This window comes from Triturus cristatus, chromosome 1_2 (assembly GCF_964204655.1).
Source record: "Triturus cristatus chromosome 1_2, aTriCri1.1, whole genome shotgun sequence".
NCBI classification, from domain to species: domain Eukaryota; kingdom Metazoa; phylum Chordata; class Amphibia; order Caudata; family Salamandridae; genus Triturus; species Triturus cristatus.
In genome coordinates, this window is record NC_140580.1 from 399,613,805 (window position 1) to 399,631,748 (window position 17,944).

At 42.8% G+C, this 17,944-nt stretch overlaps 1 protein-coding gene across 2 annotated transcripts in view; it reads left to right on the forward strand.

Annotated features, from left to right (window-relative positions):
* PAPSS2 (3'-phosphoadenosine 5'-phosphosulfate synthase 2) overlaps nucleotides 1-17,944 on the forward strand; it is a 194,225-nt gene that overhangs the window by 144,540 nt on the left and 31,741 nt on the right. For both annotated transcript variants that reach the window (XM_085605564.1, XM_085605556.1), the window contains 2 exons: nucleotides 5,898-6,103; nucleotides 7,834-7,969. In XM_085605564.1, coding sequence (XP_085461690.1) covers nucleotides 5,898-6,103; nucleotides 7,834-7,969 — 342 coding nt within the window. The remainder of the gene's footprint in view (nucleotides 1-5,897; nucleotides 6,104-7,833; nucleotides 7,970-17,944) is intronic.

Genomic DNA, 17,944 nt, shown 5'->3' on the forward strand with positions numbered 1-17,944 from the left:
GGCGATCACCCATGCAGCAGTCCCCAAATTGGACTCCATTAACTCCCTGTAAATTACATTTAAGCCCAATAACACGCTTCACTTGTTTCAAACCAAGACACACTTCTAGTTTTTCTTTTTATGTTTAAAACGTTTTATTGAAACAAAACAAACCATGGGGGAGGGGGATAGGAGGGCAGGATACATGGAATACAGTCAAAGAAAAAGGGTGCAACTCCAGAGGGTTGGCAATAGGTAGCGCGGTGGGTCAGGGGGAAAAACACAGTAAATGAAAGCTAGAAATACAAGCTGTGAAATCCCCGCACGCGTATCCGACACCCCAAATCTAAGCAATAAAACCCCCCCCCGTCAACACCTCAATAGAACCCAATAGTTTTTCTTTTTGCTGTAAAAGTGGAGAACTATGTCTCCTCTTCTACAACTACTACATTTGCTTCCTGTGGAAAGTAGTTGCTCTTTCAGTGTGCTCCATCTATAACAGCCAGATCCCCAAGGTCAAGGAAAGAAGGACGAGGAGAAGAAGCAGCCCATCACTAACCTTTACTCCTAGAGGAGTTCAGAGACTTTTATAGATGGAGTGCAAATCTTCTTCTCTATATTACGTTAATGCCATGCTTGGGCAGTCGACGGCTGTGTGCCAGATGATACTTGATTCTCCTTACGTGCCTCATTTTCAACCACACATCAGGGTCAATGTCATTTACTCCCCTTCTAGATTTCAAGAGCATCCACTATCTTTATCTCTAGACACTTCTTACTTTTTATTCTCCTCTGGCCTGCTATCTCAGGGTTTCAGCAGTTATGTGGTCTCTCTGCTTCCTCCGCTTCTACATACAAATCAATGAGATGCCCTCTGTTTTTTAAGATAATTTTATTAGAATTTCAGTCAGCTTCATTGCTTTCACCTTGCATGTTCATTCATTTAGCATTTTCCCAACTCTTAAGTTACTCTCGGATCAACATACTCATATATGCTAGCTGTTGCCAGCGACAAGGGTTACGGACCACTTTTTGTCCCTCATCTTTGTCTTAGTCTTTTACCCTCAGTTTCATTCCTTCATTGACTTGGTGTAAATTGTGTTGCTTGTGTACATACTGCCAGTGGCTTATTCTTTTATTTACCCATCCTAGGTTGGCAAGTGGTCACCTTCTGCCACCTTCTTGATACTTGCTAAATCTGCCCTATGCCCCCCTCTTCCAAGTTTCTTAATACACACACCAGCTATTATTACTTACCAAGCGTTTTACCCCATTTTTCTTCCATTCCCAGAAAAATCTCTAAGCCAACCGTACTCTGTTAAACTTCACCAGATCCAGTTCCAGCATCCCCTCTTGCACCACATAGGTAGGTGCTTCAGGCTGCCTCCCCCCACTCTTCCACACCCCCAAACTCACCTCTGTACCATAAAGATGCAGAGATTCCTGTTGGTGCTTCTGCATTGAAACCCCCACTTTTAAGCCTAAGATTTGATTCTTTCTTCATCAACTTGAAATCCACCCTTCAACAATCTCATCCTCTTGCAAACCCTGTCCATCACTTTGCCAAAGTACACCATAAACCCTTCGGGGACTCCCGACCATCTTTTACTTCATCACTTTATTGCTCCTTACACGTGTAGGATTCTAGTACCGGTAGTAGTATTCATTTCATGACCTGTGTTCACCGTTCCTGTCTGGGAGTTCCAGCTGCCTATCAAACATACAAATGCAGCTCTCGATTTCCCGTCATGGCATATTTTCTGGAGAGTTGCACCTCAAGCAAGATTGTAACAGATTTAGCCTTCTTGTCATGTGTCCCAATTTTTCGGCCATACTACCAATGGAAGCATCCGAATACTTCTTTGAGGCAGTATTATAAGTCTCTGCGGCTTTCTCTAGCCATCTAGCTGTCGCAGGAAGCCCACAATTTCCTCTAACGAAGAACGCCTTGAGTGTAGATGGCGTTGTCCGCTCGCTATCCTGCCCTGACCTCACCGTGTGCTTAGCAGCGCTGCCCTCATTGAGACTGTGCTATGTATCATGAAGGGGTTACTCCCTTTAATTGCTAACTATAGCCAGGTTACATGGTGGTAAAGAGTGCACAGAACATAATACATGACCAAGCTTTAAGGGTTTGACAGTCCAGATCCTGGGAGCAGTGTTCACCAGAACTGGCTGGATGTACGTTTCTGGTGGAGCATTTTAATGACGTCCTTCCCTGCAACTTAGATCCTACCAAACCCAGAGGTGATCTGTTTCTCATAGTAGCACCACGCCACCCCACCCCACCCTTCGCCCAGCTGCTCACAAATGTTGACACATCACTCCAGGATGCTTTAAGTGCTGTGTCAATATTTGTGAAGCATCAGCCTTCGGGGATTGGTTACCTCGATGAACGGTGCCTCTGAAAGGGCATGCATCGTTTAGTTTGCTGCCACATATACACAGAACGGTGTCGAATCAGAGCCCCTGACCCCTGTTCTGCACAGCGCGTTGGAACTCAAACAAGTGGTATGACAACGCCATAGAAATGATGCAATAAAATGCGTTAATGTCAATTTTAATTCCTACTTTGTTTTAATAAATAGTGAAGATATGTAATGTAGTGCGGTTGATGTTTTTCCTAACACTAAATAAGAAATCTTGCACGATGCTACTGTGATGTGATCTGTCATTTGTAAGGGGACACGTTTAATTTAGAGTGGGTAGTAGTGATAAGACGGTGTGCATATATTCAACAAACGATAGTAAAGCAGTGGCCTGAAGCCAAAACGTTGGCCTTAACATATATGCATTGCTTTAAAGTATGGAAAATATATCTGTACAGGGACAGCCTTCTTTAAATTCAGAGGACACAAAATGGATGGTTTTATTTTATCTTGTTGCCCTGAATGTTTGTTGTGAGAAACACAAATGTGCGCCATGATGTTTCTGACAAAGTATGAAATGCTACATACATTAATCCAGCTCTTGCTCTAACATTCTCTCTGTTAAGAACATTTACATACTAAATCCGATCCAATTTGCACCTGCCCTGGTGCAGAATTTATTAAATGCAGTTATGCTGGGGAATCCATGTAACTGAAGCACATTTGTACATGTGAGCATGAGTGGACGTTGTGGTGGGACCAGGGCAGGGAAGGAGATGCAGTGCCAGCTCCTTCAAGCCCCAAACCCTCCTTTGTTTGAGCTTTGTGCCTCTCCGGAGAAGAGGAACTACTTCTGTTCAGCAGTTTCGAACAACAGAACTGAGAGGTCCCTCCATAACATAATGCAGATCCTCACTGTTACCTGGAAGGTCAGATCTGATCTCAGAAGTCATCTTCCCATCAGTTTCAGCATTGATGAAAGATGATAGTTGTGACTGCGATATGGTCCCGAAGACAGGCGCGGTGCTTTACTGACACCCAGTGGATGCTCAGCCCTGCTGGGTGGCAAATATTGTTGGGATGGGAGTTCAAGTAAGGGCCGATGCTGCATGGTGCGGAGGTGGTACTTGCGCTTTCAGTAGTTCTTCGGGGCAGGGGTTAGGCACTGCTGCTTGCAACATAGTGTCTTACACTAGCTGATGGGGGCTTGGTGGGTGCAGTGGGCTGGTCAGGATCCTCACCCACAGGGAGCCCTCCAAACAGTGAGCGACTGAGTACTGGAATCAGGCTTACCTTTACGCACTCTGATAGCCAATTGAGATGCCTCCAGATAAAACCTGCCCAAAAAAATGAAGCGGGAGCCATTTCCTTCACCCTCCTTCATAGGGAAAGGATCTTGAGTCAAAGAGGCTAGTGGGCTTGTTGCGGGTGCTGCTCAGGCGCCCGGAGAGAAGCTCATTTTTCCATTCATGAAAGACCAGGAGAAATAATTGTATATTATTGGGATTAGTCTTGCGCCCTCAGTTATGTTTCAAGTGCCACCACTGGGGGCAGATGTGAAGGTCCACGCATCCAGACAGACGTTCTTGAAACATCTGTGAGGAAGGCAAGAGAATCCCAAAAGTGATTTGTAGGGTTCTAGTAGTGCACCTTGACTATCATGATTCAGATGGAGGTGACACTACGGCACCTTGAAAATGTGGGCAGTTGTTGAACATTAATGTCCTAGGCTTTTCAATTCCTAGTTAGGGACAAAATCTAATGGGATAAATCCAGATATTTCCAAGGAAGAGGTTATCCAGTCCCAGATCACATCAATCTCTTTCTTGCTCCGAGAAACCCACTAGGCTCCCCAGCCAAGGATATCGAGGAGGTAAATTGGAGCTTGATAGTGTCCTCCTGATCGTACATAACTCCAAGTCGAAAGAGACTCGTGAGGCTTGCGGCATGAAGGAAAGGCTTCAGGTGCCAGGACGTCGGGCTGTCCCTACAAGAGCACGTTGTGTCTAGCCTTGTAGAAGTGCTATCGCTGCCAAAGCCCTCTTCTTCAATCAGGCCAAAGCAGCCGTAGACTCTCTGGATGCAAAGACGGGCACTTTATCTCCGTTTCATGCAGCACAATGGCCAGTGTTGGTTGATTCGCTTTTGGTCTGGGGTCTTAGAATTCCTTGCTTTGTGGGTATGAGGGTAAGTTTGGGGTTCACATGGGACTTAATACGCATTGTAAAATCTGCCCGAAATGAGGGGAATTAAATTAATGTTCATGGCCCAGAAGGAAATGGTTACCCTGTGTGAGGAGAAGGGTTTTCTTTTTATATGGGGAAAGTTTTTTACAACAAAAGCAGAAGATGATAAAGTGCAGTGTGACTATGTGAAATGGACTTAAGTGTGCTTGTGTGTACAGAAATAAATACACATTTGAGTACTCCTGGTAATCTGTGGCAGCTGCAGTCACCTAAGTTCAGTGGACACATTTTATGTCACAGGGCTCTGAAGTGACAACCTATTTTGTACTAACGAATCAACTCAAATACATAATGGTATTGGTTCGTGCAGTTCTCGTGCCATGTTTTTGCATATAAATCCGCCATAACGTATGTAATGATAATATACTAATCACATTTGTTCTAGTGATGTGTTTCTGTGTACAATTATGCATTTGTTCACGGTGTTTTAAGACTGCCGGGGTGCATCTAAAATTAGTATTTGGTGAGAATGCATTCTGAGATTAAATAATGCAAGATTCTGACGCCTCCTTTGCATAGTTCTGGGACGTGTTCAGGATTTCAAGTGTTGACTGTTGGTGGGAAGCAGGTCAGGTTGAAAGTGTAGTACGGAGGTTGTGATTGGTCAAGCCGTCAGGGTTGGCAGGTATCTGTATATCCTTATGACAGCTCCTTTCTCCTTTGTTGTCCAATCACTCCCTCGCTCGACCAAAACCCATGTCCTGTTGTGCTTCATTTACTGTTGGGGCGTTTTCTATTTCTTTGCACTGTTCATTGACTTTATGTTTGTTCATTTTCACTAACCATGTACAGTATCTATGGGACATCCATTGGAGGTAAAAAACATCGTTTGTTAAGGAAATAATAATACACATTGCCGCTGGGATAGCAAGATGTTCTGACAAGAAGATGATGTATATCTATTCACCTCAAAGGAATTAAATACTTGGCCACAATAAATAAATATTAATAGGCTTCAGTATATAATAAGTGATAGGTCCATGGAATAAAGTCAAACCCACGAGCATGTTCATCAGATTACCTTTTTATGCAGGCATCAGTCACTGGCATAGAAAGAATTAATTTTTATGGAAGTTGACTAATTTCATAGAAGTAGAGAGATGTGGTTGATAATATAGCGAGTTGTTAAAATTGCTTTTGGTGAATTAAGCTATTAGATCTCTGCCTGCGCCACGGATCGATATTGGACTCCAGACCACGGTTTCATGGTAGGTTACCGATTCTGAGTTGGCTCTTGAGTGAAGATGGCGTCTGGCGCCACGCGCTCGCCAGAGATGTGTAACACATTGACGTCACCTTGCAGGTGGCCTCATCAACCTGAGCATCCCCATCGTGCTCCCGCTCTCCACAGAAGATAAGAAACGTCTGGAAGACTCTTCAGCGTTTGCACTGGTCCACAACGGGCGGAAGGTGGCCATTCTCAGCAACCCGGAGTTCTATGAACACAGGAAGGAGGAGCGCTGTTGTCGTGTTTGGGGAACCACGTCTGCAAAACACCCACATGTAAAAGTAGGTGGACAATAGGTCGTGGCGCAAATGCTGCTGATTTCTATGTAGCGTGTTACGTTGGTGCATTGCTTTCATGTGTGGAAAGTTGGTTTTGAAAGTTTTCTTGATTGAAAATTTGTTTAGAATGTTTGTTATTTCATACACTGCAGCTGGATTTACTCATTGGCATACAGTTGCCCTTGTATGACCACATTTGCCTTCTACCAGTAACACCAGTGATTCCATGGCAGTTTTGTTTGATGGTGTATTGTTTATTAAAACTCAATGCTTGTTGTTAAATGAAAAGGCATGCATCCGACCTAGTGCCACAGGAGAAAACTGAAACCAGCGCCATATTCTCTATCCACTTTCCCTATCCTATCCAAGCCTATCTGAATTTTTGTGGTCAGTGTAGAGGGGAAGTTCCTTGCTTACAAATTTTTCTACAAACAGATTGGAGAGTGCACTTGATTGACATAGTAAACCCAGAAATCTCCCAAATATGACAGAGGAGTGGTCTGAGCGAATACAGATGCATGATGCGTCAGGGACCATGGCAGTGGCGACCTAAAATTCAAGTACCCTAAGATGTAATTACCATGGCACGTAATGTGAAAGAGGAGGGATGTGAAATCAGCAAATAGCTGACCAATGGGATTCCAGGGCTGTAGATAACAGTGGTTTCTTAAACAAATCTATACACAGTAAGCAGATCCAATTCCAAATGTTAATTCACCTATGCTTTTTTTCATACCTGGACGTGTACGAACATCAACTTTATTTTGCTGACCTTTGTACCTACATGAGTTATGCATTATGTGAAGTGCCTGCAAACCATATACATATTTTGCGTACATAGACGTAACCTGTTCGCACTACTTTTAATACGATGTGTGCCTCTTTCCTTGTGCACAAAACTAGTTATGCTTTCCAAACTAGCTTTTGGAGCTCCAATTTGCCTTAGGGCACGTTGAAATACCACTTAATGAGAAGACGCAACCCCGCATATATTTATCAGTTGTGTCGCAAGGAGGAATATTAACATTTAAGACATCTAAGTAATGCAAAACGTTTGGGAGGCTTGTGTCCTCTTGAAATACCTGTGTCATTGAAGAAATAGCAGTGTAATCATGAATTTGCATAATTAGTAAAACAAAAGCCTATCCCCATGCTTTTACAGTATTGGGAGCTGTTTTGCAGTCATGAGCAGAGTATAATAACATTTCCGCCATTTGAAGAAGAAACACAACTTTTTGGTGAAATCTGAAAACGGATCCAGCAGATTGTGGATTAGGAGGCAAAGGCGACAAATCTGAGATTATATGGAAAATGCAGTGAATTTGTGTAATTTCAGTAGCCCTTACTGTACAGAATCAAGCGTCCCTTTCACTGTATGAAGAGAATACTGAACGCCATCTTGGAAACCCTTTACCATAAAAGGAAGTCAGCCTTAAACATTTTTGTGCTTTTTAAAGAAATTCTTCTATGACTTGCAATATCGTTGTGACAAAGTTTTTAACTTCATATAGAATAATTACTTTACTGGTAAAAGTTGGGGGGGGGCACTGTACTTGTAAATACCTTTAAAATTCTTATATAGCATTGAATGTAAATTGGGCGAAATGACTTTAAATAGTGTAGAGTAAAATAAATGGAGCCCAATATAAATGCTGAATAAAAGAAATTGGTTGGATCATCAATTTCTTCGTAGACTCTTTTCAAAATGTGACAAGTTCTTATTTCTCTTAAAGATGATCTTGGAAAGTGGGGATTGGCTGGTTGGTGGAGAGCTTCAGGTGTTGGAGAGAATAAGGTGGAATGATGGCCTGGATAAGTACCGATTAACCCCACTGGAGCTGAAAAAGAAGTTTGAACAGATGAGTGCGGGTGAGCATTCCTGTGGTTGTAATTGACATTCCCATCTGTCTTTCAGCCACTGTGTAGCAATCATCCTAGATATAATGATACCATGAGGCCATTTTCTCTTATTAACTGTTAGAATTTTTTTACATATATTTACTTGGAATTGTTCTTCATTTTGTCGTTCCACCATTCAGGTGAAAATGCCTCATTCATGTTTTTCTGTTGATTTGGATTTCCAGGGATCAACTAAGAAGTATTTTACTGTCTAGTTACAAGATAAGTTATTTTTTTCTATGCATAAACCATATGTGGGATAAAGTACCTTCTGCTGTACATTATAAGGCTATTGCAAGTCAACGAAGGGATCTGTAGCTGTATAGCGGAACTGAGGCAAAGGCAGAGTTCTTTCATAAGGTCATGTAACTCTGAGATGATTTGTAATATCCTTTTAAGGTATGGCAGAGGGTATTTTATTTCATATAATACATGGTCACACCGTTACTCGTTTCCCAAAAAAGCTTAAATCATTCCATGTGATTGAACATAGTTGCAAATATTCAGAAAACCCTGTGGAATGGTAGTGCTAAATTAAACTGGCCAATTTACAGCTAGTATGTTGTCATAAAACATTTTAATATACAGTTCATTATATCTGTAGCTCATGTATGGTAACATGTAGAGTGATTCGTACTTTCCTATAATAAGCTATAGCCATGCAAAAAATAATCATGCTGCCTTAAATGTCACCATTCTACTAATGACTGTTCATTTTAGGAATACCATTCAGAAGAGCTGAAAAGCTTGTTGTTATTTACATTGTTTGCTACGTCATTTTCTTATAAGAGGTCCCTAATAATGTCACAACTGTACTGTAACAAGAAAATTAGAGACATGTTTTACATTCAGCGCAGATACTGTAAAAGAAAATGTCCATGACTCCAAGCAGCATTATCTGTTTCTAGTTACATTTTTAGTGTGGCAGGAGGGTTTTCAAGATTTTTGAATACTGAACAACCAAAACAAAAAGCAGTTTGCTAGTATGTTTTACACTCCAATGTTTTCCTTTTTGTTTTTTGCTCTTTCGTCATTTGAACTGGCTTGCTTTTTGGTGGTACATACCTGAGCCGCTTTTTTCCTTTCTTTTAATGTTCTCTTTCTTTTTTTTTTTTTTAAATCTTTTTATTAACAATGCTCATGAGACCATACAATACAAAACAGAGTCTGTATATCACATTGGGAAATAATACAAATGTTATCAGGAAATTACACATCAGGGAACCACAGGGACCATCCATCATTTCCAATATCACAACCCCTCCAAGAGTGCACCCGTTCCTCTGTATTTACGCCAGGGCGCCCATACTTTCTTCCATAATGTTCTCTTTCTTGTAGTTTACGGGATTGGTTTCCTTTCCGTAGCCTGAGACACAAGAAACCTGTTGGTGGCACATTTAGGAAAGCACACACGAGTACATAAATGTGATATTGTTTCTGTAATAACACATCTCTGTGTGTAAGATTTTTGCTGAATTTTCACACCAACCTCTAAACTAATAGTACGTCAGCCATGCTATAAAACTGTAAATCCACAAAGTCAAAAAAGCTGTGCATTCTACTAAGAAACAATTTCAACATTTGAAATAGTTTATATGATTTTAAACATCGCACATTTATGATGATAAACTAGGTGTCAGTTAGGGAGTCCATTGCAGTTAATGTTATGAGCAGGGCGGGCTTTAGAGCTGGTGGCGCCCGGTGCAACAATGTTTGTTGGCACCCCCCCAAAGATCACCTTCACATAATGTTACATAAGTCAGAGGACTACAAGGTGTGGGAGTCACAAGTCATCAATACTGGTAGGCATTATAGTTCAATAGTGCGTGGTCCAAGAAATTAAAAAGGAACTCCATAGTTGGGGGTTCTCTTTAATAATTAGAATAGATTTCTGCCCAAATTAATCCTTTTTGCAACCTAAATCTTTGCGCAGATCTATACTTTGCAGCGTGCATGCAGTTCTTCGCTAAAAGTTAATAGTTCAGTAAAATTACAAAGTGCATAGAGTGTAAATAAATCAGTGGGTAACTGCTTTTAAAAGAGACATCATTTTGTTACTTGCAACTTATAAGTTCAAATCCTATATTAGGATTTTTTTTTTAACAACAAATTTTATTTGGTCATTTTGCAAGACATCGGGCATCAGCCCCACAATGGCGCATCGAAGCAGTCGGACAATCTGTGCAGCATTAACCATTTCTATGTCCATATACAATCCCTGCCACATATGCAGGGACATCAATGATCTTAACAAACTAAACAAAATGCAGACAGTGGTCAACTTTGGTGATATAGCACGTACTTCAGCAGATGCAAAATATATAACACAGTGGTACAATAGATCAGTCAAGAGATAAGAACCTAGGGGACCCATGGCCGGAAGCGGGAGATGCCACTCACAAGTCTTCCTCGGGCATGGGGGGCAAGTCGATACCACGATATGTCGCCCACCGCGACCATATCTTATGATGCTTCCCTGGGCAGTCCCTGGCCTCAAATACCGCAATCTCGGCTCCCATACACCTATCTAATTCGGTTTTCCGTTTGCCGATAGTCGGGGAGATGATGCCTTCCATTCCTGTGCTATGTCTCATTTGGCAACAGTGAGGACAAGGAACAATAGGTGTTGTTTGCATCGGTTCCCCCCAATGTCATCCATCGAATGTAACAAAAACAGTTGTGGGTCCAGTGAGAGCACCCACCCCAGCACCTCAATAAGACATGACCGAACTCTGCTCCAAAAGGACTGTAGGGCCGTACAGGACCAGATCGTATGGAAGAAAGACCCGTCCTCACTGCCACACCGCAGACACACTGGGGATTGGATGACCCCCATTCACCACAGCCGTACTCTCGTGTAATACACTCTATGTAAATATTTGAATTGTATGGGCCTGAATCGGGTGGAGACCGCCACACCCCACGGACTGGCAATCGCCTCGACCCAATCATCCTCTGTCAGTTCGGGGATATCGGCCTGCCAGGCCTGTCAGGTCTTGTCCAGAGTGGTGGGAGTGTGTGTCGTCAGTGTCTGGTATATCTGCCTAATTTTGTGTAGTCCAAGGTCTCCCATCAACAAGCGCCCCTCCAAAGGCTGGAACTCGGGGAGAGCCTTTAGATTTCAGATCTGGGGCGACAGTGCGTGTCTAAGCTGTAAAAACTTGTAATATTGAGATTTATGGAGGTCAAAATCAGCCTGTAGTTGCTGAAATTATTTTAAGGTAGTGCCCTTCAGAACATCTCCTAGGGATGAAATCCCAACCAAGTCCCATCCCTGGAACCCGCTCAGTGTGTTAACCGTTCCGAGGTGTGTACCATTCCACAGGGGAGTCTGTTGAGTGAGTCGCCCCTTCCAGCCCATCTGTCTGGTCTTTGCCCTCCATAGCTGTATGACTAGCCTGCCAGCCGGTGGTAAATGGTCAAGCCTCCTGTAACTATATAAAAATGGGATAGGGGGGTTTGTTCCATCGAAGCGTGCTCAATGGCATAAGCGGGATCAGTGGGAGAATTATACCATAATTCGTTAATTACAAGGATGTGTGATGCAACATAATAAGAATAGATGTCAGCAGCCGCGATCCCCCCACAATACGTGGATTGTGCGCAGGTACGGAGCGCCATGTGAACCGCCCCACTGCCCCAGAGGAATTTATTTTGTATTGCGTTGATTTGGGCAAACCATGTACGGTGGATAGGATATGGGAAATTTTGGAGGCGATATAAGATCCTAGGCAGGGAAACCATTTTGAAGATGGCGGAGCGCCCATAGAGGGACAAAGAGAGAGCAGACCAGATCATCGTTTCATTTTTGAGGCGAGCTAACAGAGGGGTGATATTGTGCGTCCATGAAGTCTAGGGGCATGGGGAAATGAAAATTCCCAGGTATTTGAAGCCATCTGTGGCCTGGGACAGCTGTGCGGCCCACGATTCACGGCCTTGATGTCCGCATACTGGGAAGAGGATGGACTTAGCTGGGTTTGCATGGAGGCCCATGGTGTCACCAAATACTTGTTTTCCAATATACGCGGTCCAGAGTACCACGGGTCTGTCATAAAAATGAGAACATCGTCAGCATATAATGCTATCCGATCCGATCTGGAGCAGGACCAGTCGAACCCCCTGAGCACCCTATATTAGGATTTTAACTTATAAATTGTAAGTAACGAAATGACGTTTGTTTTAAAAGGAGTAACCCACTAACCAATGTACATTCTATGCACTTTGTAATGTGCTCGGTACTTGCTTTCTGCAGCAGGCACATTAACACTCTGCGCTACTTTATAGTGAGTAAAATCCCCAATTAAACAAAACTTCGATCTCTCTTCAGTAAGAGAATTAATCACAGGATTTATCTTGACATTTTTTTGTGGGATGTAAATAGCTGGAGAAAACGAACGTGACAGCTGGTGCGTTAAAATAATAATAAACTTGCAAACAAGGCAATTAACTCTCTCCCCCAGGTTATGAGGCTTTTAACAAGAGTCTGCAAATGGCATCAAGATAACTAGCACATCCTTCTGTGTGATCATCCTTGGGCTTCAGATTAGGGTAGTGTTTCATAAACTGTGGGTCGAGACCCACCGATGGGTCTAGTGGCGTAACAAAAGCCGCTGCAGCCCCCAAAGTGCGGGGGAGGGACCCTCGAGCTCTGGGGGCCCCCTCTGGCACTTGCAGGCCATTGGCTATAAAGCTTCAAACTGGGTCTGGAGTGTGGGGGGCCCCCCCTGCATGTACTTTTCAGGGGGAGGGCCTCAAGTTTCATTACACCACTGGACGGATCACAAACCGATTTGTGGTGGGCCGTGAAAGTCCAGGCAATAAATATAGATGCCTTTATATTCTGAATTTAAATTGACCCATTTACCTGCACCTCAAAGTCAAAAATCTAATTTCAGGCTATTTCTTCTGACAAATTGCTTTTTATGTTGTTTAACATGGTGACGGGCGATTACAAACTCCTCTCACTTTGCAGTCAGAGAAAGAAAGGTAGTGAATTATGTGATAATCTTTCTGAGGTACAGAGAGTGTGAAAGGAAAGGCTGTAGGATGTAATTTTTGTAACGCACAACAGCTTGTAAATGCCTGTAAACAAACTGTATACATTCAGCAGTTCGAAAAGCAAAAATGAAGCACAATTTCTTTTAGTTTCGAAGTGTGATGGAAGCAAAGTTGTTAATAGGATCAAAACACATCAAGACACTTTACTTGGTGATGCAAAAAATAATACAAATTCACAGAAACCCAATTTTAAGACATTGTCATTTGTGTACAATATAGTTTATCAGTAAAACTGTATGTCTGTGCACATTTAGCAGCCATTTCAATGGAAAATGTGGTGTCTGTAAATGGCAGTGCCCTGCCAGATGCTGCTTTAGTTACATTAGCAATTCACCCGCCTCATATCCATTAAAGGTAGGTGGGTCACAAAAGTTTGTCATTCTAAAAAGTGGGTCGTAGATCTAAAGTTTGCGAAGCACTGGATAAGGGTAAAACCCATAGCATGTTATTGTTCAGCTACCTAAATGCATTTGAGCCTTATATTTAAAATGAAAGTGAATTGAAGACATCACACATCTACATCACGAATAAACACATTAAAGTAACCTCAGTTTTGTACAGAAAACTACAATCCAGCTTTATTGCAGGCAAATATCACACCAGCCGTTGGAATGTGTTACTTTGCTTCAACTGAGTCTTGTTTATTGGCCAACATCAAGGCCTCGCTGCCGAGGTGTACCCAGGGCGGACTGGCCCTAGCTGGCCCCCGGGCATTTTCCTGGTGGGCCGCCAGGGTGGGGGACGGTTTTTGGCCCATGGGGGGCCTTTTTTGTTATCAGGGTCCTGCAATATCGGCCCCTGGTAACAAAATCGTTCGAAACCGGGCCTTGCAAACAGCTCGGCCGCACCCCTTCAACTCCCCCAGGGGGGGCCGGCTGAGCAGTTTGCCAGGGCCGGTTTCGGTTCCCAGTCTGGCCCTGGGTGTACCCACAACTTTAGTGATGTTCTTTAGTAGCATTGGTCATGAACTATGAACGCACTGGCAAGTGGTCTGAGCTGCAGCCGTGGCACGTGCAGGTAAGAGCGGTGGAGTGGTGGGGCCCGCTGGGGGCAGATTTCAACGGACGATGACGAGGGAAAATTAAATAATTTTCCCTCATCATTGTCCGTCGAGGAAAAATTAATTTTCCCTTTTCATCATCCGTCGAAATCTCCCCCAGCAGGCCCCACCTCCCCACCACACGCTGCGGCTGCTGAGCTGAAAGCGTAACCAGTGAAGAGGGAAATTTCAAAATTGTAAGCTTTAATATAAAAGATTATTGTACAATTGATCACTTCCACAAATTAGGGTATTGCACCTATCGATGTGAGTTTAATCCCCATGGTCACGGCAGGATTGGGATATTTGAGGGGGCCCTAAAGCTTGCCTTACCAATGCTTTGGGACCTTTTCAAAAGCCGAAAACCTGAGAAATGATTAGACATCCTGGCCTTTCCCACCCCCTATGGTAGGGTGAAGCACAAGGTATGGTCGACTCCAAAGCTCGTTTCAACCCGACATGAGGGTCAGACACTGAAGAAATGGAAAAGAATGTCATGAACACAGACACAGATGTTTCAGAGGTAGAGCTGCCCAATTAGAACACTGAACCTTGTAAAACCATCCGAGCTGCATCCGATGCATAGGTGATGCATTCCGTTCTGCACAGCAAACTAGATTTGGCTTTTCTTACTCTAGCAGGCTAGTATCAAGAGTCCCTCTCTTGTATGCATGCCCTTTATAAACTCCTATCACATAGTCTGTAACTCCTGCACCCTGGGTACTCAGGCTTATTACTGTTATTAGTGCAAGGCCTTTTCTCATGTCACCTTCAAATGGTTAAGAACTTTTCAGCTCAGTTATAAATAACTGATTGCATGGGTAGCCCACTGGTTCAATAATTTAGTTAAATCTGCATAGGATTTTATTTTTTAAAGACTAAGGACCTTATGTATCAAACACATTTACTAGGTTTGTGTCCATGGTTAAATGGTTAATACATGAGAGAGCAAATCTTAAGGTATTGGGAATTTCTAACCAAAGTTTCCTTTTTACTGTTGTGCCTTACATTACTAGTTGGAAGAGTTTGAGAGACAGTCCAGATTTTCACATGAAATTCAAATGAACCAAAAATCTGTTCCGGCCATGCCATCCACGGCATATCAGGGTTCATTTGAAAAGTGTCCCCTTCTTCTGTCCCCATCATTATATTTGCCCTTTTGAAATATAAAGACTGTTAGGTACCGCTTTTTTAGTTTTCACATAGACAGTGTATTCGCTGTCTCTTTGAGGCATATGGTTTACAGTTAGTGGGCTACAGCCCACCCATATGCTTAACATTGGTTACTTCAGCATGGGTCGCATTTGCCCCTCTTCTATTTGACACTACATGTGTGCTTCAAATCGTCTCTCCTCTCATGGAGTACTTGTGTCCTCCCACTGCTCCCATTTTTGGAGCAATTTTTTTCTTTGTTTTCAAGCACTCCACATGAGTGCTTGTGTTTTCAGGCACTACCCTATCCCATTTCATGTTGCTTATGTTTCCTCCCAACCCCCTTCCCCCGTCGTTACCTCTCTTCTCTCACCCTGTCCCTGTTTCATCTTAGCCCCCACGTACCCCTGTCCTATCTCCCTCTAGCTTCTCTCGTGTCAATTTCTCTCCCTCATCTGTCCGTCTCTTATTGCCTTTCCCTGCCCTTTGTTTTGCCTGCCTCTTCTTGTTTTTTAACAGGATGCACAAAGCAGAGCTGAGGTCCGCTTTGTTCACAAGGTAGTGCCGATAAACTATCTCTGCTTGAGGATCAGTGAGGGGCTGGCTGTTTGCCCATGAACCGAGGGCCACGGCGTATAATGCTGTACTGATTTATGACCCAGAACGAGAAACAAGCTAACCTCCGCTTTCTTTGTCAAACAATGAGCCCATCTCCCAGAAAAACAAATGCGCATGCCCACTTGTACAGACTTTCTATGCCGTGTGGAGGCGGCAGTGTGCAGCAGCACGCCGTAAAGAATTACAGTCACTCGTGAACTGAGACCTAGCTCCGAACGACACGTGGCCATCCTCTCACAGCATGTCATCAACATACAGTGCTCTGTGCATGTGAGGCTGAAGCACCACTCCAGGTCTCGCCTCTCTCTCCTCTTCTTCCTGCCTGAGGTGAAAAAGTCCTCTCCCGCCCCTCACTGCCAAGACTGCTGCAGAGCTTGGGTGTGGAAGCAGGGCAGCCGGGCTGACTAGAGCTGTGTGGTGGTAGGTACAGCCTCTCCCAGCATCTTTCACTTTTGGCAACCCCCTAATCTCACATGTTTATAGAATTACTCCATTTTGAGGCAGTTGAAAAATTGATACTGTGTCTAAATGTCTCATTTTAAGTTAGCCCACACACTAATATATCGGTGCTTTTTAGGACTCGCAGCTTAAGACGCGTTTCCACTTCCATGTGGAGAGGTGTCTGGCTTTCCATGCTACCATTCTAAGACTTAAAAGCAACTTAATTCGGCATGAAAAGCTGAATTTAGAACAAACTGGAAAGGGAAGTGGTATTGATTAGATAGTCACATAGCAATGCAGTTAGAGGGCAAAAAATCGTTGTTACGCAGAAAATAACAACTTGTGAAGTGCCATACGGAGATTTATATTTACAAAAATAACATTTGTAAAAACAAATTATTTTTCTTGCTTTCTACAGCATTTATGACAGGAATGCTCTTTTATTTTCCATACCTAGAACTGACAAAAGCTGGGCGTCTATCCTGCATTGTAGAAAGCATGGCACTTTGCACTTTAACTGAACTTTTACATTTGACTCATGAACCCACATGCCAAGTTTGTGTTTGGGGGCGCTGGGGGATATATTATTAGAGAATCGGGAGTTTTCAACAGTGACCAGGGAAGGGAGGGGCCATCTCTGGGAGATCTCCCATGATGCCTTAAAGTGCGAGACTTGCTAGAAAGTTCAGCCATCCAGTGATTGTTAAAAGATGGGAAGGGATGCGCCATAAAGTAGTTACTGACAGGCACTAGACTGACCCTGTAAATGTGGGCTTCCCCCTCTGAGAGTGAACCACCAGCCATACTCTCTTACTCAGTCCATACCATACTATAAAATGACAAACCATACATACCAGACTATACAGTTATAGACATACTATACTTTAGTATATTATACTATACAAGGACAGATCATGCCGTACCATCCTCTACAGTGACCTACCATAAAATACCATACAATGACAAGCCACACCATACCAAACTATACAATGACAGGCATACTATACTATACAATGCCATACTATACAAGGTCAGGCCATACTAAACAAATGTTATCATATATTCTTACTATTATATTATATAATATAATAATCCTTTTGGACAAATGATGTATAACATTACTAAGAAAAGGAAAGCCAATAAATCTCACATAGGCAAGACCTATTGGCTTTGCCAATACATGTTTATTGAATTTGGCACACTTCGCAATCTTAGAGCAAAACACTGTTACATGAAGAGAAATCTGAATAGTAATTAACAATGTTGTGTGGATTGATGTGTTTCCGTGTGTACTCAAACATAATTACTTTTTTTTTTTTTTTTTAACCAAAGCAACAGTGATTTATTCGAAGCTCTGGCAGTGTAAAAGGTCCAAAATGAATAATGTTAGAAATAAACAAGTGTGCTTGTTTTACGTTTACAGGATTTGAAGTATGAGCTATTGAATTAAAGCCTGCTTTGTGCAGTAGAGTGTGAGAAAATGCTTGCCCTGCATGCTTTTCTGTCCTAATAAGATTGGTTTGCTGTTTATTATTTTTTTTTATTTCATTCAGGCACTTTCACGTTTTTTCTGGTGCATAATCCAGTCTGTAACTACTTTTAGCGCCCTCTCGCACTTTGTGGGCCAATTGATTTTT